Raw genomic sequence first — 27,414 nt, forward strand, 5'->3', positions numbered from 1 at the left:
CTCTCCAGAGGCGCTGCTCTGGGTTTGTTGAGTCTCCAAAACAACTCAGTGGCAGTATGCCGTTGATGTAAATGTTTACCTCAGCTTGAGATCCTCTGGGAAGTGTTTTCCTCTTATGATTGCTGAATATTTTCCAGCATTCATCAATTTGCCCGTCCCGACTGGTCTAATCCCTGTCGCACTAAGACGCTCCCACAGAATGAAGCTGGCGTCACCGCGTTTCACTACAGGGACGGCGTTTCTGTGTACGATGCTCAGCACCTCGCCTTCACACACACTGCTGGGAAAAGCAGCCAAACAGTTCAACCTTTGTGTTTTCAGATCAAAGAATGTGGCCCCTCTTGGCTTTAAAAGCAATTCAAGTGCCCAGCTGGCTCTCGTGTCATTTTGTGAGGAGCCGCTTCTGTCTGGCCACCGTTCATGGAGGGCTATTTGCACTGCTAATGCAAACACGTGACTTTAAATGTTGAAAACGATTTTGGATCCCAATGCAACCGTTGTTTTCAACAGTCAACGACTGAAAAGGTAACAAGAAACAAACTTTTTTTTTTTTTTAGAATTTATTTGCATTTATTTTCATATTAAACAGTGTAATTAGAAACATTTCATTCATTACACTAAGCATGATCAATATGAAGTAAAAATATTTAAAATCTACAGGTTTAAAGGACAGAATGAATTCACATCTGCTTTTCGTCTTAATTTAGATGCTTTTAGCTGATATGTTCCTCCGATTTCACTCAGCTTTAAGTTACAAAATGAAACCTCATACCTTTAACTCAGTTACATCATTTCCCATTTACAGACCAAAGAAAAAGGAAAAAATAAAATAATATATATATATATGTATATATATACACACACACACACATCAGAACATTTCAACATTAAGTTACAATTTTCAAATGTGCAAGATTAAGCAAATGTATACTGTATTCAATAAAAGATTTCCTTAAATAGATGTTCAAGTTTAACTGATGCACAGGCTGCTGGTTTTAACAGAAGTTAACCTTGTCTAAGATACGGTGCCGTCTGGATGGGGCAGGTGACACGGGCGGCTATCTACTACAAGTTAAGTACAACTGTTATCAGTGACAACATATCCAGGGTGTTCGAGTCGTCAGGAGAGATCCATACAGCAACTGTACAACCTACAGTTTCCAATGTTTCAAAACGCCACAGCTGTACATGAAGACGTGTGGGTGAAAGCACATCCTCTTCGAGAACGATTCGCATCAGGCCTCCGCGCAGGAACCGATCGCACCTGCGCAGCCTTCAAATGATGCGATGAAATGCTCAAACATCTCGACAACTTGGCTTTTTTTTTTTCCTTTTTCTTTTCAGGAGGAGATTGCCATCTTTGATCCCAAGTTTATAAAAAAAAAAAAAGAAGAAAAAGGCATACAACTCTGCCCATGACACTGATTATAAAAGCAGCCATGTTTCTTTCTTTCTTTCGTCTTGTTGTTCTAGTGGTGAGTTTTCACGAGGCTCAAAGTCCCTGCACACCAGAGAAGAAAGGTCACCAGATCGTCCTCTGAACCCACACGCGACTTTTTAACTAATTCATGAAATTCATTGCACATTTGTTTACAAACAGCTCGCGACATCTCTCCATCTTGACATTTAAAAATAGAATCTTCTGATTTTCATTCCTCTTTTTTTTTCTTTTCACAGTCCCACTCGACGTGCGATTTGAGTTTTTTTTTGTAGTGTTAAGCGGAGAGCAGCTGTCTATGCAGCATCAGCAGGCACCGCGATTAGACCCAGCGACAAAGTAATCAAGACAAAATCTAAACAGCTTCCTGCACGTGTCAAGTCGAAAAAAATAAAGCTTTACAAAAAAAAAAAAAAACAACAATTAACAATATGTTCTCATTCACAACTGTCTTACAGTTGGGTCAACCTTGTGAGGACTGATAAGAGCAATCCTTAACCTACAACGCGTCTCAAAAACATGAGTCAGCTTACTGTGAAGGTTCCTTTCAAACATAAAGGAATATACAGTGTGTACCTCTGTAGATTGTTAATTGCACAATCACCCGATGCACGGATGGCGCATCCACATTCGCGATCCTATTTTATTCGAATACTGCTACAGAAGGATTCCACACGTGGTTTCATCTCCAGTTAGGAGATCATGATTCAACTCAACAGGAAGTTACCCAAAACAAAACAAACAAACAAACAAACAAAAAAAAAAAGGAGGCAACCACCGAAATAATCGCACCACATGAAGATGCTAAATAATTTGTTACAGATCAAGCTTTTCTTTTAGATTTTCATTTGCATGGCCGATGAGATCCAAGAGCTTATTCCTGTTCAGTTGTAGTGATTATGTTGCCAGCTCGGTGTGTTCAGTTCACCAATCCAACCTCAACAGCAACTGGTTTTTTTCTTTTGGTGTAGCATAAGTCCCGGTGTGGGCGGGCTCTTACACCAGAAACAAAAGGAAGCAGCCACACACCTGGAATGTGCATGAGGGGTCTTTAAAGCACACATTAAGAAGCTCCTTCCACTTTTACTTGTGTTGTTTTTTTCGTGTGTGTCCCCCATAAATTGTAATTGCACTGTACTGAAATCCCACACACAGATGGAGCTGGAGAGGTGATGTGGCTCAGACTGGGACTGGGCCTCGTCTGTGTTATTTGCTCAAAATCGATTTTTTTTTTTAGTTTTGTGGCCAAGTTCACAGAGAACAGTTCCGCCTGAGAGAAGCACTCCACAAACTTGTCTTTTGTCCCTATTCAGCTGCTCTCAAAAAAAGGAGGCACAGCTTTGTTTTCTCAGTAGTGCGATGATAAACGATCCCTTCATTTATCGGTTTAGTCTTTTTCTCCATCCTCGCTGCTTCCTGGTGTGAACAAAAAGAGGAATAAACATTAATGCGAGACAAGCACACTTTGAGACAGCTTTGAGACACACAGACGTTAGAGTGGTATTAATTCCTTTAAGCCACTGGTGCTCAACTTACCCCCTTGTTCGATGTCGGAGTCTGTAAGATGTGTAAGAGAGAAGCTGGCGATGCTTGCCGGCGAGATGGAGAAACGGGAGTAGTTTGAGGAGCTGCTCCAGCTGGGCTCCAGCACACGTCCTACTGCAGAGGCTGGAGAGGAAACGGCCTTAGAGACCGAGTCTTTGTCCGCCTTGGGCAGGAAGGCGGGCGCGGAAGAGCTGAAGTCATCGTCCCACTCGAAACCACCACCTGTGAGCGTTTAATGGACACGTCACACCATCTTATGAACAAACATACCAACGTGCAGCGGCTGCACAAATCTGCAGGTTCTTTGCATTACCTTCTTCATCTGTTGAGCTTTCAGAGTTAGCGAAGCGGTTCAGGTAGCTGGAAGTGGACACGGGGCTGCTGAGATCTGGCACCTGACTGTTTGAGCCTGAGGAGTAGTCGCCCAGTTCCTTGGTGGGAGTCTCCTAAAATTCAGAAAAAGAATATGAAGGCCATATAAACCTATTAAAATAATCAACTATAGACTGATGCTCTACCTGGTCAAACAGGTAGACGGTGACATCATCAAAGAAAGAAACCGCTCTTCTGGAGTTCTCTGCATTCCACCTCACAGAAGACGGGGAGGATGATGATTGGATTCTGAGCGTCGTGGGTTTCAATAAGCTCTTCAGGTTCCTCACGGGTTCGTCTGAGACGATAATTGGCACCGTGTGCACCACTTCGTCCTCGCTCTCTGAGCTGGAGTCGTGCAGCTGGTATGCACGCATGTCATCGTCGGAGTCCTCGCTGTTCTCATCCTCCTCATCAGCATCCACGCCATCCTCCTGTCCATCTGGCCCGGAACCGTCTCGCCTCCCGAGGTAACGCCCCTCTGTATGCGGCTCTTTGATTTTATGACAGTCGCTGGCGTTCATCCTGGTCAGTTTAGCATGAGCTGCTGTCTCGCGCGCCGGCTCTGATGGGGTAGCGGAAGGCAGCGGGGAGCTTTCTGGATCTTCCAGCGGGCTCAACTGATTGAGAAACGTGCCCTCGCCGGGTTCTGGTGTATTTTCACCTTCGCTACGGCCGATCACCTCACTCTCATGTTTCACTGTGATATCTGAAGCTACGTCTGAAGGTACCACCTCGACACGGGCATCAGTTGCTTCTCCACTCTCAGCCTGCACCAACCCTTCCGCCGGAGAGGATTCCTGCTGAGAAAATAAAGTTCCAGCATCTCCTTCCTTGTAGGCTTGCAGCGCGGGCGCTCCAGCGTTGCTCAGCCATGGAACTTCGACAGCATCCCCAGCAGTCGTTTCCTCAGACTTCTTCTCGGGCTCCGACTCATTGTCAGAGAAGTAGGCAGAATCTCTGTAATTGCTGCCCATTTGGGGTTCCTCGGCAGGAGCTACATCATCTGGCTGCTGGCTCTCACTGGGATCCTCGCTGTCGGTATCCTCTACACACTCTACTTCAGAGATGACGATTTGAGGCGGAACCAAATTTGCCGAAGCCGTGAGCTCGGACTCCTCTTCTTTTGTAATGCTCGTGCCGTTTTTAACCGGGGAGCAGTCCTTGTCATTCGGCTGAGAGTTCCACTCGGGAGACTCCAGGTTCTCAGTCTCATACCCACTGTCTGATATTTTGTATGGAGGCTGGAGTTTGTGTCGGGTTATTTGAGCGCTCAGCTCTTCTCCCTGCTCTCCGAACCTCTGTATGTCGAGAGAGTCCAAAGAGTCGGGCGTCTCAGCTGAATTGTCCACAGTTGGAACAGTGGTGGACATGCTGTCTTCCAGTAAACTGTCCTGGCTGATCTGGTCCAAAGATGGACCGGAAACCAGGAGAGAGGATTTAACAAGAGCGTGCCCATTGGTTTCCAAGTAGGACTCTTCATGATCAGACAGAGTGGTTTCCAGTTCTATATCTGCGTCCTCAATCAGGTCACTCAACAGATCATTACTTGTTAAGTCTTCGTTGTGTCCGTTTTCTGAAGACAACGCTTGAGCTTGCTGGTTTTCTGGCATTTTACATCCCATTAGGAGAGCACTGGCAGTTGAGGCAGCAAGATCCTCTACAATGCTGGGAATATTGGCATCTGTGCACAATGAGTCTGAAGTGGCACTGTCAGATAATGGAAGGGTGGGACCATCAGTTTCACTAATGATAACCTCGAACCTTTCTGAGGTAGAATCAAAGCCAGAGTCTACACCTCTGTCTGAGGATTGCAGCAGACCGAGGTCTTCAGTGGAAGAGCCATTTCTAACTGGCAGCTGGTTGCTTGTGTCATCGTCCGCGACTACTGTAATCGAAGGCACCAGTGTTTCGTTGTCTACCAGAGAAGGGCTTAACCGCCCCAAGGTGGAACTTGGAGAGTCTAAAAGTTCGTATCTTGATGATGTGCTACTTGTTGCAGGTTGTATGTGTGTGTCTGCTGTATTTAAGCTGCCTAAAAACTCAAAGTTATCCCAAGAATTCATTTTGAATGCTTCCTCTGGTTCGTGGACTAAGCCGGGGAAAAGGAAATTCTGCTGTGGAGCTGAAAAACTAGAGCCCTCTTTCATCAGGCTCTGGTCTCTGAGAAACGCGTAGTTATCAACGAGTTTCTCAGTATTGAGAAGCGTCTTGCCATCTGCGTTCTTCCCCTCTCTGTCCACAGACAGACGAGAGGTGTCCCCTAAAAACGAATCTCCGTAGCTTTGATTTGCATTCGTCTCTTGGACCCCGTCATAGAAAGGGTTCCCATTGCGCTCCGGGAGCTCCATAACGTTCTGTCTCCAGGAAGGAGAGTCCTCGTGTTTGGACCCCTCTTCGGTGAAAATGTTGGTGTGGTATGGGCTGTCATTTTCAAGAGATGACCAGATGTGGCTATCTGGTAAATATGAATCCTTTGAGTCAATGCTTTGGTGGAAAAAGTCAGCATCTGTGCTAGACTCATCCAGACGGACATCTTGAAGGACAACAAAATCTTGTCCTCTACTCCCATGTTCCCCAACAGTGCTCTCCCCTTGATCCTCTAGTTGGATATAATATTCATTCCCACTAGATGACTTTTGTGCATCAAACACTGGTACAATCCCAGGAATTTCCAAAGAAGTGTTATCACTTTCTGCTCCAGCCTGCCTGGTTAAAGGATCAGGGAAATGGGCTTGGATGTCTTCCCTGGAAACGGGGAAGAACATGCTGTGGTAGTTCAGCGTTGTGTCCATGCCCGAACGTCCATGGTTGGCGTCATAGTGATCATGCTTGGCTGCCTCCCAGACGTACTCAAAGCTGAGGCCTTTGCTCGTTTCTGTGACAGTGAGAACTTCATCAATCTCATGTCGCAGGGCGTCGTCAGCAAACTGGTCCAAGATCGGAAAGGACGAATGGCTGACAGTGGTCTGTCGGGTGGATGGGTTAGGCTTCAGCGTATCCCAGCGTTGGTCAAAATCTTCTTCCATGTCTTTCTGGCCTTGCATTCGAAGATAGATGAGCAAGCGATGAACTTCCTCTGCTGTCGCCCGTTTGTCCGGGGAAAGCCAGCAGAACTGCAAGACCTCGAACCTGCAGTAACACGGAGAAACGGATATCTCTTTCAGACTCAAAACCCATTTAAACAATGCTTAAAACGCTTATTTTACAGTGCCCTTTGTTCTGATGAAAATGTTCCAAAGACTCACCATCGTTCAGAATAAGGAAGCTCCAGTTGTGGCTTAAACAGTTTGACTTGTTGCTCCTTGATCACATGATTGAGAACCTCCCGGTCTGACAGATGCGGGTACGGCTGAGTCGATTTCTCAAAGAGCTCCCATAAAGTGACTCCCAAGGCCCTACAGACAAGTGACAATGAAGCAGATGTTAGCACCACAGAGCAATCCGCTTTACTGTATTCCATTTGGAATTCCTTTTATGTGCATGTACTTTTAATCAAATAGGATTCAAGCAGGAAAAATCTGTCATAAGTAATATAAACCATCACAAATTTTAAAGGATTTTTAAACTTATGGATATTAACTTAAGAGTCTTCCCTTCTGCCTCAAGAGTGTCACTTTTAAAATTTGGTGAGTGTTGGATGTAGTGACATCTAGTGGTACAAACTGCAAACTGCAATCTGTTTGGACAGATCCTGCCTTAAGTTCTATGCTTCTAAGAGGGGAAAAAATGAGCAAAAGCACTGAGTGCACACTGTACACTGCATTCAGGGATTCCACACTAATGAATGAAAAAGGTAACACACATTTACGGTATAATGAACAAACTTGCCTGCCGATAGATCAATTTAGATGTTACACACTACGTGTTACGGCTTTTTGAAAATGTCCTCTTGCGTCAGTGCAAATCTGATGTTTTCTACCCACCACACATTGCTCTGCTTGGTCTGCTCCATCGTGATAACACCCCCATGGCGCTCTCCCACCAGCTCAGGAGCCAGCCAGCGAAGGGGAGCGAACACGTCATCCTCTGTGATGATGTAATCCTCCTACAGACACATGGGTTATGCGAAGCTTTATGAGAAACACTTCAAACACGACTGGAAACACAAACTCAATCAGAAAAAAACACCACAACAAGGAGAAATTTAGCTGTTTATTATGTCTTGTTGAGGGAGGGCACCCCGACATTGCCTCCACTTTCTTTACAGAAATAGCTTCACCGAGTGACCTTATCTTATGAGTATTAAATTCCGACTGCCCTAACTGACAGATCAGCAGTATTTCAGGAATGCAGCAGACAACTGCTTAGGACATATGCGGCATGTCAAGTTACAGAGAGGACAACAGAGATTCTGCAATGAATTGGCACGTATAGATAATCAAAGGAAACCTGTGCGGCATCTGATGCTTAAGATTTATTTTCTGTTAGGTCATCTGGGGCTGGGTAAAAATAGCCAGACTTGTCTTTACTATATAAAGCGGAGTAGTTTTCAACCATCTTAAGACGGTAAAACAACTGCAAGTACAGTAGAACGAACACAGAGGATGAACACTGACATTCCCGTGAAATCAAAGCATTGACCCTATAGTTAAGGTTCTCAGTTTACTAAACCATAATGTCAACAAGGTTTCGTTCCATTAGCAATAAAACAATAGTTTGAGTCAAATTATCCCCTTTAAATCATGTGATCATGAACTACCGGTGCTGGCATGTAGCACGTTTAAATTCAGCTGATCAGAGTAGTTTGGGGGGGATCAGTATAATCCTCGCAGAACCAGGGCGGACCTTGAAATAGTCGCCCTTACATTTGCAAGCAAATGTTTGCATGAAGAAACGGCACGAATCGGGGAACAAGTCGTTTGTAGAGCACATATCATACTGGTGCCGTTACGGTTCCCTCATCCTGGATGGACTATGGATGGACTTCATAACGGACCAAAAACTACAGGAAAGCACAGTTGTGTGCAAATAGCAAGATGCGCCGCAAACAATTTTGTGGCTTTTGACATTTCTAGAGATTTTTCAGGATTAACTATACCAAAGATCACAATTATTACTGTAATTAGAACACTGACAAAATTGTCATCAGAAAAAAAAAAAAAAAAAAAAAGATTGAACAGAAGTTTTCTGCTTACTTTGTATCTGTAGGGTCCAATTCCATAGTCTCCCACTTTGACTGTAAGATCTGCAGTCAGGTAACAGTTCCTCAGAGCCAAATCACTGTGAAAACACACAGGAAAAACATCAACACGATTCACTGAATGGATGAGACGTTTCACAAGGACCACAAGTACCAAATCTCTCACGGAGGCAGACAGGTTTGGAATTATTGCCGAAATAAATATGAATGAGGATCATTTGCTTTTAAACCCAAAGTGTGATGTCACACAAGAGTCAGACAGAGGGAAGTCTGGCCAGAGTCACATACACATTTTATAGAAGCATTTATATTATCTAAAATAAGCACAAGAGAGACTTCCTTCTGCTCAACACATGGCAGCAATACTCGTACAGGGGCTATTCCCATCTGAAGTGTACACAAACATTAGGTAGTTTATCGAGGGGAAACACATGCTATGCAACCTTTTTGTTGGTTTGCCAGGAGGGAGCATAACAAGCTCTGAAAATCAGCACATAAAACAAACACATGGTGGTTCATTCACAGTGACCTAAGTGGCGAGCTCTGGTTTCTCTTTAGCCTTGCAGCATTAACCTTTAACCATCAAATGACAAACTCTGCTGACACCAGAATCCTGTGTGCGCGTGGCCCTGCTACTGTAAGACCCAACGGAACCCCTGGAACATAAATGGAGATGCACATTGAACCCCCCCGTCCACTGCTATTGGCCAACAGCCTAACATGTAGCAACATGGCCGCGGTGAAACAAGTTCAACATTTTAACCCTGCGAGGGTAATAGACGGCACGTGGTGATCATTTTCATACCACGAAACATTCGTGCACTTGCAAACTGCGTCTTCAGTGGATGTGTGATGTCGTGTTTAAGGAAATATCCCATTGCGACTAATGATCTATGTTCATCCCTCTGGGAGTTTTCCAGAGGGATGAACCTTTAACCTAAAACAATACGTTTGTGTTTTATGTGATTGACCTACAAAAATAGGATAAAATTAAAAGAGATCAAAGTTTTTTTTTTTTTTTTTGTTTGTTTGTTTTTTTTTATAAAAAAAAAATCCACGTCCCAAGAGCCAGCTTCAGTAGCCGAGGATCAGACCGCCAAGGTCCCCGCCTTCGGCTGCCGCCCAGCTCACACTGCACCCGACCCCCATGGCCCCTCCCACGGGTGGTGAGCCCGTAGGAAGTAGGAAGGGGGTGGATGAGGTCCGTCCTGAGTTCCTCAAGGCTCTGGATGTTGTAGGGCTGTCTTGGTTGACACGCCTCTGCAGCATCGCGTGGACATCTGGGGCAGTGCCTCTGGACTGGCAGATTGGGGTGGTGGTCCCCCTCTTTAAAAAGGGGGACCGGAGGGTGTGTTCCAACTATAGGGGGATCACACTCCTCAGCCTCCCTGGTAAGGTCTTTTCGGGGGTACTGGAGAGGAGGATCCGACGGATAGTCGAATCTCGGATTCAGGAGGTGCAGTGTGGTTTTCGTCCTGGCTGTGGAACAGTGGACCAGCTCTATACCCTCCGCAGGATCCTGGAGGGTGCATGGGAGTTCGCCCAACCGGTCTACATGTGTTTTGTGGACTTGGAGAAGGCGTTCGACCGTGTTCCTTGGGGACTCTTGTGGGGGGTGCTCCGGGAGTATGGAGTGCCGGACTCTTTGATACAGGCTGTTCGGTCTCTGTATGACCGGTGTCAGAGTTTGGTCCGCATTGCCGGCAGTAAGTCGGACATGTTTCCTGTGAGGGTTGGACTCCGTCAGGGCTGCCCTTTGTCACCGATTCTGTTCATAATTTTTATGGACAGAATTTCTAGGCGCAGCCAGGGCGTTGAGGGGGTCCGGTTTGGCGACCTCAGAATCGGGTCTCTGCTTTTTGCGGACGATTTGGTTCTGTTGGCGTCCTCAGGCCGTGACCTTCAGCTCTCACTGGAGCGGTTCGCAGCCGAGTGTGAAGCGGCTGGGATGAGAATCAGCGCCTCCAAATCCATGGTCCTCGGCCGGAAAAGGGTGGAATGCCCTCTCCGGGTCGGGAATGAGATCCTTCCCCAAGTGGAGGAGTTCAAGTATCTCGGGGTCTTGTTCACGAGTGAGGGACGAATGGAGCAGGAGATTGACAGACGGATCGGTGCGGCGTCTGCAGTGATGCGGGCTCTGCACCGGACCGTCGTGGTGAAGAAGGAGCTGAGCCAGAAGGCGAAGCTCTCGATTTACCGGTCAATCTATGTTCCTATCCTCACCTATGGTCACGAGCTGTGGGTAGTGAACGAAAGAAAGAGATCGCGAATACAAGCGGCCGAAATGAGTTTCCTCCGCAGGGTGTCTGGGCTCTCCCTTAGAGATAGGGTGAGAAGCTCGGTCATCCGGGAGGGGCTCGGAGTAGAACCGCTGCTCCTCCGCATCGAGAGGAGTCAGATGAGGTGGCTCGGGCATCTGGTGAGAATGCCTCCTGGACGCCTCCCCGGTGAGGTGTTCCGGGCCCGTCCCACTGGGAGGAGGCCCCGGGGAAGACCCAGGACCCTCGGAACGCCTCGGGGTCCCCCCGGAAGAGCTGGAGGAAGTGGCCAGGGACAGGGACGTCTGGGTCTCTTTGCTCAAGCTCCTGCCCCCGCGACCCGATCCCCGGACCAGCGGAAGATGATGGATGGATGGATGGATATAAAAAAAATAAATTAATAAATAAAATCAAACACTGATAAATGGTGCGTTCAAATGTATTGAGCACCTTTCTTTTGAAGCCCCAGATCAAGATCTGCTGCTATCGATGAAATTCAGAGGTCACACAATAAGTTCAGGTAAGCCCACCTGTGTGCAACTCCAGTGTCACATGATCTTAGAAAACAAAGCACCTGTTCTGAAGGAGCTCTCCAAACAGGTAGAGGGCAACGTTATGGAGAAATGGAAAAATAGAAAAAGTAACAAACCTCCGAATGAGCGTCAGAGCAACATTAAATTCATTATCAGGAAATGGAATGAATGCGACGTCCCAACAATCCTGCTAAGAACGGGGAGGCCAATAAAACTCACTGAGCAGGCAAGGAAGACATTATTTAGGGAGGTAACAGAGAGGCCAAAGGTAACCTTGAAGTTGCTGCGAAGCTCCACAGCAGGGACTAAAGTGTCTGTCAGCAGAATCACTGTAAGCCACACTCCACAAAGACATGAAAGTCAGGAAAAAGTGGCAATTGATAAGGTTAAAAAAAGAACAAAAAATATCATATTTGAAGTTCAGCAAAAGGCATCGGGGACACTGGGAAACACGCTGAAGTTAGTAAACTGAACTTTCTGGTCATTAAGAAAATCACCACCAGTATTGCTAACCCATTATCCCAAGGCACCATCCCACAACAAAGCAACGTCTTACCGTGCCAATGTTAGTCAGGTGCCTCAGGAAATGAGGAGGGTTGAAACGAATGGTGGGTGGTAATATAACAAGGAAAATTCTAAAGAAAAAGCTTTTTTTTTTTTCTTTCTTTTTTCTTTTTAAAGTCTTCCAGGAAAAAAAAAGAGACTGGGACAAGTTCACTGATCAAAATGACAATGACCCTAAGCAGACTACAAAGGTAATCCTCGAGTGGTTCAAGAGGACCATTTAATTGTCTTGGAACGGTCCAGTCAAAACCCAGACCTCAATCCAAGTGAGACTGTGGTATGACCTCAAAGATCACTGTACACCAGGAGGAACCATCCAGCTTAAAGGAGCCAAATGGGTGTGCCTTGATGAATTGGCAAAAACCCCAGAGCCTTGATGTGCCAAACTTGTGAAGACATCCCTAGGAGAGTGTGAGCTGTAATTGTTGTAACTGTTGCTACCTCCCTGCTTCGCTCTATTAAAACACAACAGTGGACGATGACAATTTTTCAGCAGCTCACGGCTGACAAATATCCAAATACCAATTTGAAGCAAACTTTGGAAATGTTGCAAAAAGAAATTCATTCATGGGAAATTAGGCTCATTTCCATTACCTACTTTGGAGCTAATAAACTATGCTCCGTCGGAAGGGCTGTATTAAAAGTCCTTGAAAAAGGCAATAAAACCAGTCGTCCTGGCCGCAAAGAGATCTTTTTTGGAACCAATTGTAGACCACAGACTGCATTCAAAAGATCAGCGCTCCTAAGATGTGACAAAGTACAACACCAGTGACAGGTGCAAGGAGCCCAACAACAAACTCCCCCCTCCTTGGATATTTTATATATGTATTTATATTCCCCCTCGCACATAAGTCATTGTGGTGTCATTAGCTGCCAGTGGGCAATAACTTTAAAAAATAACCTTAATAATCTATAATCAAGTCCACATTGTGAAAACAACTGTAGACTTATCATAAACCCAAGTTTTAAATTATGCTACTTTCCCCAGTTACTAACGAAAAATGTATAAAAACATATGTGGATTTGCTGATTCGCAGGCCCACATTCTGACCCTTGGATTGCAAAGCTGAGGCATCATCTTTGGACACGAGCACACGTAGCAAGAGGTTTGGTGCCTGTGCTGAAGCACCATCAGCAGCCTCTCACGGTATTGCCAGCATGTAGTTGACTTTTTGGGATTTTTTTTTTTTATTCTGGTTGAATGTGTCACAGAAATATTTTTACGAGCTAAATTAGTTCAAACAGAGGGAAGCTGTACAGCTCCCTCCGAGTTGTAACAAGGATTTAAACACAACGTCCAATATGAGGATATCCTTTTACATGCAAAGAGCAGAATCATCATATCCCTCTGGCAGCAGACAGCTGACACTGTGGCAATGCATGGGAGCTGTGTAATTGGAACCGTCAGAGCTTATTCTGAGCATGCAAAATAGAGCCGAAGAGCTGAGCATCGTATGTTACCCCCAAGCCTTGGATTCCCAGCACTAGCCTGTAGCCCTGCTGGCTGGCAGTCAGACATCCAGCATTCCCTGAGGTAAAAATGAGAATGGAATGCAGCCTCTCCGCTGTACAAACCTTTTTTGGAGAACACCGGTACTCCTGACACTGGGTGGACAGTCAGAACATAGGTAAAACTAACAGTTGAAGACCTACGTCTTCATAATCATACGTTTACGACTGTGTACTTACCACATGACAGTTACATACCTTGTTAAATTACTATTTGTTTATCGTACAGAGTGGCTTGAATCAGTCGTAAAAAACGGCAATGACTGTATTTTACATGATGTTCGGAGATGCAATTCAACCGTGTAATTTCAGCATTACATTTCCTTTTTTGAGGAAATGCGGTTTGGATTTCCAACTCAATGAAACAAATCACAATATTTCTGTGTTTCGTGTCACTGAGAGGTACAGCACGGCTCTGAAAAACACACTGCTTAGGTTAGTAGATCAAAACTCGGTGAGCTTGCTCTAGTGTTGCAGTTCTTTAGTGCTACCTGTGCAAGAAGTTGTGTTTGTGAAGGTGAGTGACACCAGCAGCAATTTCACAGGCCATCCTCTGCAGCGGCAGCAACTCAGCATTTCTGAACATCCAATCCTGCTGAGACAGGTAGCCCCGCAAATCCCCCTGCAAAGACAAACACACACAGCGCCATTAGCCCATCGATATCACAACGGACATTAAGCAAATCCGGAGGAGAACTATTTTTACTGAAGCGAAAGGGAGAATTTAACAGCAAGCCTTAATTAAATGCACTGTGCAGAGAGCGCCACATGGGGGCAGCAGAACTCCCCCATGTCTTGTCTTCTCAGCACTTCTCACTGCTGATGTGTGACAAAACCAAATAAGGGTAACACCGTTTGATGGACCTCTGTGCTGTGTCACAGTGATTTATAAATAAAAAGAGTCCACATCAGATCAGGCAGATAAACTGCTGGGTAGCGTTTCTGAGTGTGGAGGGAGAAAGAAAAGCCAATACATGAATAAACAAGATTACAAAACTAATAAATAAAGGTGTCCTGTGACAGAAGCAGGACAAGGCGCTTTGAGCACATATTACAATTTAACATAACATACAAGAGGTATCCAAGTGTGAAGTGATAAAAGAAAAAAAAAAAAAAAGGTCAAATCAGAACTGCAGTGGCAACTCAATCATTTAGCGTGCTGGGAACAGATAGTTAACCTCTAGATGGCATGTCAAAAAGACAGTAAATTTTAATTTCAACAAGGCCTCAGCTGTGTGCAAATTCACAACGCATGTGTGGCTGTCAATCAGCAAGCTGTAACAGAGTGGGGCTGACAAAGTGTCTCTACATAACTTTATACTGTACTACGGTGGGGAGGACAATCCTATTTAACTCCCGTTTAATGGGCAAAGCACAGAGGTCTAAGCTGTTTCTGAGATCGTGTTCGCTGCAGACTGAAGGAGATTCCCCAGTAGCCAGCAGAGCGCAGCCTCACTGAGGAGCAAGCAACTACAACCATACTGTACACAAGCAGGAGCCGCATAAACTGAGGCGTTTTGTCCAAAATGCTGGGTCACACACAGATCTCTGCGTGTGGGGGTGCTGTGCATATGAACGTGTGTTTTCAAAAGGGTTTATTTTTCCCTGATGCATTTCTTTACAAGCCGCTTAGAGCAGTCATCTTATGTAAGCACTATTTGTTTGCCTCAGCTACATTCGTTCCTGCACACACACACACATAAATGGACAAAAAAAGCCCACACAGATCTTAGAAGGGGTCTTCACTGAAGCGCTATAATGTATGGTAAATAATACTCTGCAGCCATCTTTATTTGTGGACGTTGTGCAGCAGGTGATTAGGTTTGGGTTCCAGCTTGCCGTTAATAAAACAAAAGTGTGAAGGGCCAAAATATTTAGGCCTTGTATCTGGCCAGGGAATAACGAGACTGTGCCTCGTTTAAGTGGAGCTCAGCTGCTATGTGATCAAGTTATGGAAGAAAGAAAAAAATAATAATAATCTGGATATTTTAGGTGATTGTCCAGCATAATGGTTGTAGATACTGGGAACAAGCTTTAGTCTTATTACTGTTAGGCTATTTTATTTTAAGGACAAACACAGCTGCCAAGAAGTGTAATCAACGAGTTTGCCAGTTTTGAAAAGGCAGATTAGTCTAAGGAGATCAAAGATTAACTATAATGTTAAGTATACATAACGGCATACCACAGTTATTAATCTCTACTTAAAGATGACATGACGGTGACAAAAAAAAAACAAACAAAAAAAAAAAAAACAGCGCTGAATACACCGATTGTTCCTTTTACAACCGTAATAACTGAAGGAGTTCAGCTGGCTCTTGTCTGGAACTAGAGAAGGGTCTGACTAATGTCCTGGAAAGGCACCACGCTGAAGATCTATGTGCTACAAGCTGTCACTCACGCACTACGGTATGCGACATGCCCCTGCACCAGTTGCTGGATGTATTCCGATTTCCAAAATTCTTTGAGTCAGGGTTACCCAGCACGGGTGATACAGGACGGAAAAAACACAGTTAATCAAGTCGCTGTCGGAGAAGACGTCACATTTTCCCGGCTTTTTGGGATTCACCTCGTTCGCCGTACAGCTGCAGAGTCGCATGTCACGCTAGGATATCTAGTATCTGACTGACTGACTTGGCCTCAAGTAGTAACAAGATAGAGACGGGTAATCTTTTACTTTAAACACAAACAGAAGCGCTTCAATAGTTGTTGCTATGGTACCTCAGTGTCACTTCTATCTTCAAGTCAAACAAACTAAAATCCCGCTTAGATCTAGCGCTAAAAAAATCTTTATCCGACAAGGGATAACAAGCATGGGCATCAATCAGTTGTGCTAACCTCACACATTATCACCTTTAACATACAGAATCTTCCCTTCCTCCTTAATGACTTGTGGCAAGTCATTCACCTTGAGTCATGTCCATGTGCTGTCGGAGAGATTATGGGACCTGGCTAGAAGGACCACAATGCCAGGACATCTGCCAGGTCTGGGCAGCTGACAATACCCCAGCCCAACAAGATTACGTAATGCCTGGCACAACAAGTCAAGCTGGACCCAGCCAGATGTCATCAAATTAGAACAAAGTTAGGCAAGGTGCCGATGGAGATAGTCAAGGCATCTTTAACAGAAAAAAAAGAGTTCATATACACAGTTGTTTACACACTATCCAGAATTGGCCTTTCTCCTTTCTTTCATCTCCCATTCTTATTTATTTCATCTAAAAAAAAAAAGCAATAGCTTACTTAAGACTGCATTCAACAGCCGCCGATAACCACAAGGTGCTGGCCATAAAAATGCACAAACACAGCAACTGGCAGAGCTGACACCAGAGGAGTGTAAATGGAGCCTGTTGCTTAACTTTGCGAGGTGGGAATGTGAGAAGTCCCAAGCTTACAGTAGCTATGGGACGGCGACTGGAGGCGGGAAGAAAAGGGAGCCCCCCTCCATCAATACCTGGTCCACCCAGAATAGCTCGAAAAAGAGTGAACCAATCAGCGCCCGTGATGGGGTCTTATAGGCTGAACGCACCTCTGGCACAGCTCCTGCAAAACGAGCGACTATCTGTTTTAGCTTTGCTTACATATGGAACTTGAAACATAGGTGCCTTGTGGTTTTATTTTTCCTCTTGTTGGGTTTTTGCTCTGACGTGGGAAAGGCCTCATTAGCTTTTGCGGACAAAAAAAAAAAAAAACCTTGCTTTGTAAAACCGAGCGCTACGGGAGATGCTTTGGTTTCTCGCTTCTCCCTCATCCAGGTGACCTCTGATGACGCCTCCTCCCTTTCTGGTTCAAGACGACGTCTAGCAAATAAACATTTGATCATGCAGACTGTCAGCTCTGAGTTGTTGTCTTTTGTGGACTGCACGTCTGTCCGTCTGTGTTGAAAATATGTCCATCAGCGGAGGCTGAGAGCTCCTCAAACAGGTACCCCCGTGAGAGGAAAAAAAACACGTCTGAGTCACTTCAATTTGTGACGGCAGAAAGGAAGGCTAACTTGGGACTGAGAGAGTATGCCTTCGGTCCAGATGGGACATAAGACGGATCAACTGTGTATGCTTAATGGACAGTATTTAAAGGGGCCTTGCCCTGTGAATATGTGAGTGCTGGCACACGCTGTAAAGAGCCAAATCTCAGAATTCTCAATTAATGCAGCTTTCTAAGGCTACGTGCCCAAGACAACGGTAACGACAGATAAACGCAGAACATTTCGACAGATGTGCCTATCTTGCACACGGCGACGGCGTTTTTAGGAGTTCAAAACGAAGAAAACGCAAACGCCCTCCAAAGTGGAGATCTTGTAAACGATCCAACCTCTCGTCGCCGTAGAAACAGTTCAAAACGCAGAAGTGCGTTTTTTGCACACGTTAAGTGGGTAGTTCTCCATGAACGACTCCCATATCTCACTACCTTTATTTTGGACACTCTCCCAATCCACATTATCCACTGCCTTCCTGGCTTTGTAGTTCAGTGTCGTGTTCAGGAGCAACTGGACCTCATCATCTGTCCAAACAAAGTTTGAAGGCGTACTGTTGTTGCTGCCGCGCTTCGCCATTTTCTTCCAACTGACGCGGAGGAAGTAGCCACAAAACAGGCATTTCTCATATTTATTAATATATAACAATATAACTCATATAACAATACCAAAGGTATTGTTGCTACTGCCACCTACGTCCGGGGCGTGCATACTACATCGGCAAACTGCGAGTTTTATGAGTTTTATACGTTTTCCCTGTTCCCATGGATAGACAGATATCCACCCCCAAGCGCTCGTGAGAACGCAGATAAATTGTGGAGGAAAAAAACGGACATCTGCGTTTATGCTTCAGAGCGTTGTCGTGGGCACGTAGCCTAAGTAAGAAGGAGCAGAAACACTAGTTACTACAGCAATCTCTCATTTAAAGAGCACAAGTACAGGAAGCAGGAAGTGCATCAGCACATGCTCGCTGAGCGCGCCGTCACTCACCATTTCACAGTATTCAAAAACGAGCAGGAAGGGAACGGCCTCAACACACTGTCCGAGGCACTGGAGGATGTTTGGATGCTGCAGCACTCTGAAGACACAATTAAATGACAGGATTTAGATTTGGAGGTCATGGTTATCAGGGCAGTCTTTAGAAAATACATACAGTACAGTGATGTATACGTCTATTTTGACCACATTTACTGTTTGCATCTCATTCCCCACACACATACATGTTGAAAAAAGTAAATTAGGGGAATATTACACATCATTAATAGATAAGGATTTGAATGTTTACTGCATTTTTTTTAAAATTATTTTTGAAAGGCATCAATAAAAATTAAGTGAAAAACAAAAATAGCCCTCAGTTAAAGGGGTTATTTTATTTGTTTACCTGTATGGATCCCCCTGCTGCAGGAAATCATTCTGTTCCTTGGCACTTGCATTAGCTTTCAACTCCTTGACCACCACTCTGGTTCCACCCGGGTCTGTGTAGATTTCACTCAAAAGGACCTGACAGCACAAAAAAAAAACAAAACAAAAAAAAACAAAACACAAAAACTTTAAACTACACGAGAACCAAGCAAAAAAAATTTAAAAGTATAATCTGGCTATATCGTAACTATTCCTCTGACCGTGGTCTCGGGTGCTATTACAAAATACCTGAGAACATCTACATTTGATCACTTTTCTCCCTTAGAATGAAGCGCACGATAAGCAGCGAAATCTCCATCCCGCAGCCCTTCGTACCGCACGGTTAAAGGATGATCTTATTTATTATAGAAAGAAAAACAATCTTACCTGGCCAAACCAGCCGCTGCCAATCTCTTGGATGTAACTCAAACTGTGACGTCCTACCTGGAAGCCGGTGGATGCCTCTATCAAACCAAACAGAAAACCACGTTAATCAAGACTGGCCTAACTGCTCAAGATCTATTGGTCATATTCTAAACCGTTGCATTTATCAAAAATGACCAGGAGACAAAATGAATCTGTCCGTGGGTGCGTGTTTGTCTGACCTGTAATGCTGGCAAGAGGTTGGAGATGTGGGGGTCCAGGAAGGGGCACAGGGGACACAGCGAGGGTGTACACCTCAGCTGGGGACTGCATAGAGGGCGTGTCCTCTGCCGGTGGAGTGAAGTCGATCTCATCCTCAAAGTGGTCTTCGAACTCCTACATCAACAAAAATAACAAATGGGATGTCATCATGAAGAAGACAAACTTGACAGAATTACCAGTGCATATCTTTTACAGCTGAAACTAAATTCAGAGACGATCCATCGTATTCCCTCCACCCGCTGTGCATCCATTAAGTCATGTAAAACTATGCCGGCCACGACTCACCTTGAAGTTGATCTCCCTTTCCTTGCAGCAGGTCACGCAGTTGACGAGCACCACCACCAAGGCCACCAGCACCATCAATGACACCACCAGGGACAGGTAGAGAGACACAGACAAAGTGTCCGGAGTGCTTCCACCTGAAATGACAAAAAAAAAAAAAAAAAAACACGCTGAATCATTCACATCTGTAGCTGTGATTCAAAAGGAATCCTGAGGACAACAGAGGAGAGGCACCTGACACCTGACATGTCGAATTGGAAGCAGAAACGTCAGCGCGTTTGTCAGTAGCACAGCAGATGATAGATGTGCTTGGCTCTTCTTTTAGATCCAGCAACTACAAAAGGTGCATTTCAAGCCAAACGAAAATAAACCGCGCAGCTCTTATGAAGCAACTTCTCGCGCTTGCTTGTGACTTTTGCCGAGTAGTAACACTGTGCTGGGCATCATTTGAGGCACATAAAGAGTCTAAACAGGGACAGTAAGTGTATTATCTCAGTCCAGGCCACCCAACCTCCACCCCCTCAGGGATTCAGAGAGACAGTTGCGGGGGTGTCCGCAGGCCAATTAGCAGCTGAGAGTGCAGCAGCCGTTAAAGCAGGTGTGGCTCTTCTTAAGTGAGGATGCTGCTGGCCCAGCAATTCAAGCGTCGGGGCTGACGGCAGCCCTGCGACCCCCCCACTGCTCGCTCAATGCGCTAATGCCAACAGACATTAGGAGCCACTGCCTTTTACTTCGGCAAAACTGATACCCAATTTCAAGTATATCTGTAGTGATGACACCCAACAACACTACATATTAAAATTAGATTTAAAAAAAAAAAAAAAAAAAAAAAAAGACTGGCCCTGTGTATTTCAAAGACCGATTGCTATTCTGACAAAAGCTCACTCCTTTGTTGGCTGCCTGCAAGTCTTTCCTTGCATCATGTCCTCCTTGTTTCCCCGAATGTCACTGCTCATTCATACCTATTCACCTGACAGTTATGACTAGTGGTCACTGGACAGTCAAAGGACATAAAAGTCATCCTTCATGGATAGGCATTTTGTTCTCAACGGAAGACTCGCTGAATGCCCTTTTTTTTTTGTTTGCTCATTATTTTACTATTGTGTGCGCCTGAAAGGCACCGGAATGAATGCAAACATAATCTTAGGCCATTACACTAAATCTCAGTGTGGTATGATGTGTGTGAGAGACTAAAGGGGAGTGCTCAAAGAGTGGTATGCGAGACACTCCTTCCTATTCTCTCCCCTTCTTGTTCTGTCACCGACTGGTTGTAGCAAGTCAGATGCATCCTGTCTGCCGGAAAGAATGCACACCTACCAAACTCCCTTCATGTTTCTGCCAGAAGTGTGAGCCAAATAAATTAAGACAACAAGCCCACAAGAAGGTGTCACCAATACCACTTTTTCCATAGCTGAATCAGTTCAACTCTGATTCACACGGTCCTCGTTCGATTCACAAATTCTCAGATGAAGGTGGCCTTGAAACCAGCATTAAATCAAAAAGATGTGTCCCCGAGTGTAAACGGGACTCATCCTTTTATATGCAGGGCAACATCATGCTTGACCCAAACACTGCCTTCCAACAAATGTAACAATACAAAAAATAAATACACATAGCTTATATAAATCTACAGAATCAGAATTCAAAACAACCTCCTGTCCTCATATTTATTTACATGAACCCCAGTTAACTGTATTAAAACAACAGTGTTATCTCCTTTCCTTTCATAAAGGACTGGCCCAGTGCAAAGTCGGATAAAAGGGAGCGCTGAAGAGCCACATGAAATTATCAGCCGATGTTAATTTAACCTTTAAATTACTGCCGCAGTTAATCAGATCAGCGGTTAAAAAAATTAATCCGTGATTAAAAGATCAGTGCTACTGATGAGCGTTGTGCATTAGCATTACAAATCAGTCAAAGGAGGTTCCAACATTCAGGGCTTGATGATTAAACCCGGGGCAAGAGCCGAGCAGTGGTCTTACAGAGCAGACAGGTCAAGTCAGATGGCGTCACTGTGTATCCAGCCAGCACGGCCAATCAGCTCAAAGGTTGAGCAGCAATCACTTTAACTAAGGGAGGATCATTAGGTATGATCCAACCTGTTCGAAATGATGGAGTTTCCATTCCAACTTTAAAACAGCAGCAGTCAAAGGGAGCTTTAATCAGCATCAACACCATGGCCATTGTTATTAACTGACCTTACCTCTGAGCAAAACACTGCAAAACAAACTGTATGGGCTGAAAAATGAAGGAGCAAAACTATTAAAGATTGAACAGATCCAAGGTCTAGACACTGGCCCAATGGATGCTGCTATAAATGGACACAGGCACTTCAAACTGTTGAACTCGTGTATTTGAAGGTTTGTGATTTAAGTGCAAATGAAGGGTTCGAAAGAATGACTAGCCAAGCCAAAGCATATTTAATTACTTAACAAGCATCAATCAAAGCCACTGTAGGCAGTGTCTGTCTGCACATAAAGATCTGAGATTATGAAACAATCAAAACGCACTGAATCCTTTGGCTTGTTAATCCTAACCACGTACTGACCTCTGGACAGGACACAGAACACCAACATGGCACATGGGGATGGGAGGAGCAATCTATGAGCCACAATAAGTGTCTGACTGGAACAGGCATCGTAAAAGGACATTTATTACAATCAAATAAATCTATCAATAAATAAACAAACCCATAGTTTCTCACATACAGTGTTGGCAAGACAGAGCTGCGTCTGAGACACCTGCGAAATCGAAATCTAAGACCTGCATATTCTGCACAGTTTAGCCAAATGGCTCCACAGATTTACCGTTCCGAGCATCTGGAGCATCTCCGTGTTGTCACCATCTCAGCCAACGATCCAGTCCTGTCCCTGGATGGATGGGTGTCATCATCACAGTACGATACAGAGACGAAATACGACTGGCAAGAATCTCTGACATGACAATGAAACGCAAGCCAATGATGTTCCTAAAACTAGCAGCTTTGTTTCGATCAGCCAGAGAAAATATGTGGCTTTTAATCAAAATGTCATCCATCTAGAACTACAGCTCGTAAATTGGATATATGCGACTGGCAGGAGCAAAACTTCAAAAAGAACTTCAAACCGCTTTAATAAGGCTAAAGTTAAAGTTCACAACAATCCTGTGAAAAACATGTGGCCCAAACTGAAGGCAGCTCTTTGATGGAAACGCCCTTTGTCTGTTTCAGCAGGGCAACAGGGTGCGAGGCGATGCGGGACTCACAGAGCAGCTCTACATGGGATGAGTTCTCCTGAATTAAAATTTATTAGAGTCATGGGGTCATATCATGACTTGGCAGGAGCCACAGAAATGACTACACCGGTTTTTGGTACGACAGGGAGCTGTCATGTCTTATTTCAGTTGTACTGCATATTTCATTAGGCTTTCGAGCCAAGGAGGAGCTGACCCATTTTTTTCCCCAGATTTTGCCCGACCGCGTTCACAACAGTGGATGTCTGTGCTCGTTTATAGACGGGACAGAAAGCACATTCTCTGACTGATATGTGAGGGATGGTGCAAGATTTGTCAGTCTGTGAAGATCCTCATCAATCAAAGGAATGGCCCATGGTATCAGAGTGAGCCAGTACCTATGGCAGTTTTTCTCTTGATGGATTATTATCTACAAGTTGTGTTTGGTCACTTTCAATAACAAATCTGTCGCGCACTTCCACTGTATAACTCAAAAACACTGTATGAACCTGCTACATGTTTAACTTGTGGCCACATAAACTTGCAATCTCCTTTGTAGCGTACTATAAAAATGTTAAAAACCCTGTGTGCATAAATAAGGGTTGTTGCCGATGTCTGCCATGTCTAAAAGACTAAATGTGCCAATATCACCTGACTATACCCTATAAAACTCACACAGCTCCATTAATGCTTAACAAGGTTCAAACAGTAACCAGTAGGTGTGGAAAAAATGACTTTGGGAGCGATTACTGTAGCTATTATTTTTCCATGTGACCTCATCCAAAATTCCTCAACTGAAATCAAAACAAAACAATGAATTATTTTCTGATTCCACATCTGTACACATCGGTAAATGTAGACCAAAGAGCAGGTTGACATGCAATAAAAGCATAAAAAGTGAGCCGATACTCTAACATTTCTTTCCAGTATGCTGTGCCAAGATAAAGTGAATAACACTGGTGCTTATCGTTGACTGGAGCTGATAAGATTGGAATATGCTGTGGTTACACATTACTGACACACCCTACAGCCTTTTCACTTTAGGATGAACTCATTTCAAAGACGGAAGCGTGTCAAAATACCAAAAGGAGCCAAGGAGACCGAGTCTCTCTTAATGAGAGTCTGGAAAACACTTCAAGCAAATCCCTAGCTTCCAACTGGAGTTATAGTGTTCAGAAAAACAGGGATGCAACTCACCATTATTGCTTCAACCGATTCAGCTACTGTAAATAGCAAAAAATAATCAAAGGATTGTGAAAACCTCAATGTTTTCTAGCTATTTCTTAAGTTGTAAGTAGACTGTTTGCATTATTCCTCAATAGATGGCCAAAATATGAAACACAAATATTAAAAATCAGACATAAGACGCCGAATTGTTTATAATCTATTTTTGCATCTCAAACGAGTTTAATAAATCAGCATTAGAAGAGTTTTAATCAATGCAACATTTGACAAATAAGCTAAACTAACTAAACTAAGCTACAGTTTTCAATTCAGTCAATAACAACAGAATGATCACATTTGTGATGAGACTCCTGATCCGGGTAAAACACGGCACTACTACAAACATCAAAGACATAACCCAAGGTTCACTTCAGGACCAACACTTACTTAATTGTACCATGAAGCTGGTTATTCGGTTGGGTCAGGAAATAGCTATGCTAGTCAAGAAGAGGTTAAGAATCACTAATTTAAGATGTACTGGGCAAATTTGCATTTACCACAAATGTTTTCTTTAGCATTTTACAGACAACTCTTTGCCGTTAATAATTGCCTGAAGTCTGGCAAACACAAACCAAAGAATCAGTCTCCTCCCTTGTTATCCTTTGCCAAAGCTTGACTAAAGCGGTTTCAGCAAGTGAAATGTAAGTTCAATTAAGAAGGGATAAGGTGAAAGACTTTGTTAGTGTTGAATATTTCAAGTCTTTTGCGTAGTGTAACGCAACTCCTGGGCTGTTAGCTGAATGCTGTATGATCATTATCCCCGTGTGCTGTAAATGATTCAATCATCATCTTAGCTGCATTTGCATGAATCAGACCAGTCGGTATATACCCTTTCATACTTGCTTATTAAGTTAACCAGCAGATTCCTTTACTTATATAACCAATAAAAACTCGTGACCCACTTCCAGTGGAATCCACACATGCCCCCACCATCACACTGTCTCCATGTGTTTTGCATGTGATGTCGCACGTTTCCAATTCTCCTCCATATGTAATTCTTCTTCAAGGATGGACTGTTTCACTTGCACTGAATTTCACACATACAAATGCCAGACTTTTAGTAAAGTACTTTTGCCTTCTTAATTTCATCCATCCATCGTCTATGACTGTTTAACCCTAACCCTAAACCCAGGGAGAACATACAATGTCAACACAGTAAGGCCTCAGCTGAGATTTGAACCAGGAACCTTCTTGTTGTGAGGCAAAAATGCTGGTAATCACACCCCAATGCGGCCCTACCTTCTTCACTGATAAAGAAATTGGAACTACAAAAGGAATCAACCTTTGCCAATTTTTCAGAGACTTCTAGTCACAAGAGAAGAAGTTCCTAACATAGATGAGCTGTAATTCATAAACTTTTTTATGCAATTTTGATGTGAAGACTTTGTGAGGAGGATTCACACTTGACGATCATAATCAAGAAGAAATTTGATAATATGTGGTAAACATACTCATCAGGTGTGTCACTCTGAAAACTGGCCAGTGTCCAAATATTTGTGGACCCAACTGAGTGTCAACACTGGACCTGAACATCTCTGTCGCTACAATAAGCAGTGCAACATTAAGTTGTTGGTTACCTGCAGTTAAATATCAGTCAATATTAAAGAATTCCCTTTAAAAAGTTACTCCCCCTCCCCCCCGAGAACAGGTAGAGGAAAAGTCTGTTTATGACTAGCTTACCGGTTTAATAATTAGCTGAATCGTGACATTGACATACGATTGCTTTCCGTTGTTATATATTTACCTTTCCACTTTGACAGAGAGTAGAATTACTATCTTGGTAACTCGATGACTAAGTCTAATAATCTTTACCAATTAGAATTATGATACATCCAAGTTGGTGTTAGCTTTTAGCTGCTTTAGCTGCAACAACTACCCATTCCAGCAAATGCTAGCTTCCAAAAACATTTATAAATTGTAGATATATTATACATGAACAATGCATCGTTTCGCTGTGTAAAAACTTGCCATCAGTTGTCTCACCTGATTTATGAGGATACTGTAGAGGGAAACCTTCAGACAGCCAAAACACCGACAGAAAAATACCACTGGCCAGCAACAACATAGATCCATGGCGGATCTCCATCCTCCAGGCTTAGCCAACAAAATGTTAGCCAATTGAAATCGTTGTACTAAATAAGTAGCTAATATGATGCTGGTTAAAGTTTCTTAATCATTGATAACCGATTTTACGTCAGTGTAGGCTACATATAGAAGCATATTTTCGGTTTGTTTAGCAACTAGCTACTCGCCAGCTAACTAGCTTCAGCTAGCATGTCAAGGCTAACAGTTTCAGCTGACGACAGCGAACACCGCTATGACATTTAATGTTCCGTGCTCCATGGAGACAAAAGTAGCGATCACCTTTCACGGCCTATCATGCTTGGTGAATATACCCTAACATTAATCAAATGAACACAGTAAGAGAAAATTGTATCGATAGCCCTGACTATCATGAACCACCTCTCCTCCAAAGCGCCATGTTCCTGTACGACGTCACATCACGGAGTGAGGCGTAAAACTCCGAATAATTGACATTTTTTCAAACCAATCCAAACGAAGAATGCCTTTACATTAAATCCGCAGAGCCAATCAGCGTCGCGTTTTATTATTTGTCATATAAAACCAGTGATTTGTATGGAAGATGAAAAAAAACAACTTTCCATCAAATCACTTGCCAACCATGCGAGGCACGCAATGGAAGATGACATGCCTATATAAAATGTTTATTCCTGGATTTACGGCCAACCATAAACTACAAATTCTATGGTTGACAGGATACTATGACCGTTGCACGAATACTGGCTCCGGCTTTGTGATCTATTTGCTATGGATTTCCCCGCCCAATTCCTCCTGTCCATTTTATATGGACTTTATATTAAAAAAATACGGTATATAAAAAATGGCAAACTGTACTGTTATTATAGCTGTTTAGGGTATGTATATAGATAGATAGATAGATAGATAGATAGATAGATAGATAGATAGATAGATAGATAGATAGATAGATAGATACTGTGTGTGTGTGTGTGTGTGTGTGTGTGTGTGTGTGTGTGTGTGTGTGTGTGTGTGTGAAGTGCTAAAGTGCACAGTATTTTCTTTAATTTGGGCACATGTAGATGAATATAATTAAAATGGGGAAAGGCTTTGAATTTCCTGAGAATACTTTCTATATGTTTTGCTTATGCCATCTATCATAACAGCATTGGAAAACTAGATTTCGCAGCAATAAAAAAATGTTGGAAAGTCTTGACTTGTTACTGTGTTTCTTGTTGTGTCCGCAAGTTCACAAACTGCAGGCTTATGAATGACAAAATTAT

General features: G+C 43.8%; 1 protein-coding gene across 1 annotated transcript; it reads right to left on the minus strand.

Annotated features, from left to right (window-relative positions):
- Positions 1-570: 570 nt before the first annotated feature.
- Positions 571-26,580, minus strand: lmtk2 (lemur tyrosine kinase 2). The gene is made up of 14 exons (XM_075453287.1): positions 26,078-26,580; positions 19,664-19,797; positions 19,339-19,492; positions 19,121-19,197; positions 18,714-18,832; positions 18,323-18,410; positions 13,854-13,984; positions 8,494-8,578; positions 7,282-7,403; positions 6,604-6,753; positions 3,502-6,487; positions 3,297-3,429; positions 2,975-3,205; positions 571-2,854 (listed from the first exon to the last, which is right to left on the minus strand). The coding sequence occupies exons 1-14, from the start codon at positions 26,178-26,180 to the stop codon at positions 2,826-2,828; spliced, it is 4,542 nt and encodes a 1,513-aa protein (XP_075309402.1). The 5' UTR covers positions 26,181-26,580; the 3' UTR covers positions 571-2,825.
- Between the last annotated feature and the right edge of the window lie 834 nt (positions 26,581-27,414).

This window comes from Odontesthes bonariensis, chromosome 21, assembly GCF_027942865.1.
Source record: "Odontesthes bonariensis isolate fOdoBon6 chromosome 21, fOdoBon6.hap1, whole genome shotgun sequence".
Lineage (NCBI taxonomy): Eukaryota > Metazoa > Chordata > Actinopteri > Atheriniformes > Atherinopsidae > Odontesthes > Odontesthes bonariensis.

Coding starts and splice junctions, on each gene's coding strand:
- lmtk2 (XM_075453287.1), bottom strand. CDS start 26,180: ATGGAGATCCGCCATGGATCTATGTTGTTGCTGGCCAGTGGTATTTTT. Junction 7,404..8,493: donor TTGGACCCTACAGATACAAA/GTAAGCAGAAAA, acceptor ATGTGTCTGTAG/GAGGATTACATCATCACAGA. Junction 2,855..2,974: donor CTCCGACATCGAACAAGGGG/GTAAGTTGAGCA, acceptor TGTTCACACCAG/GAAGCAGCGAGGATGGAGAA.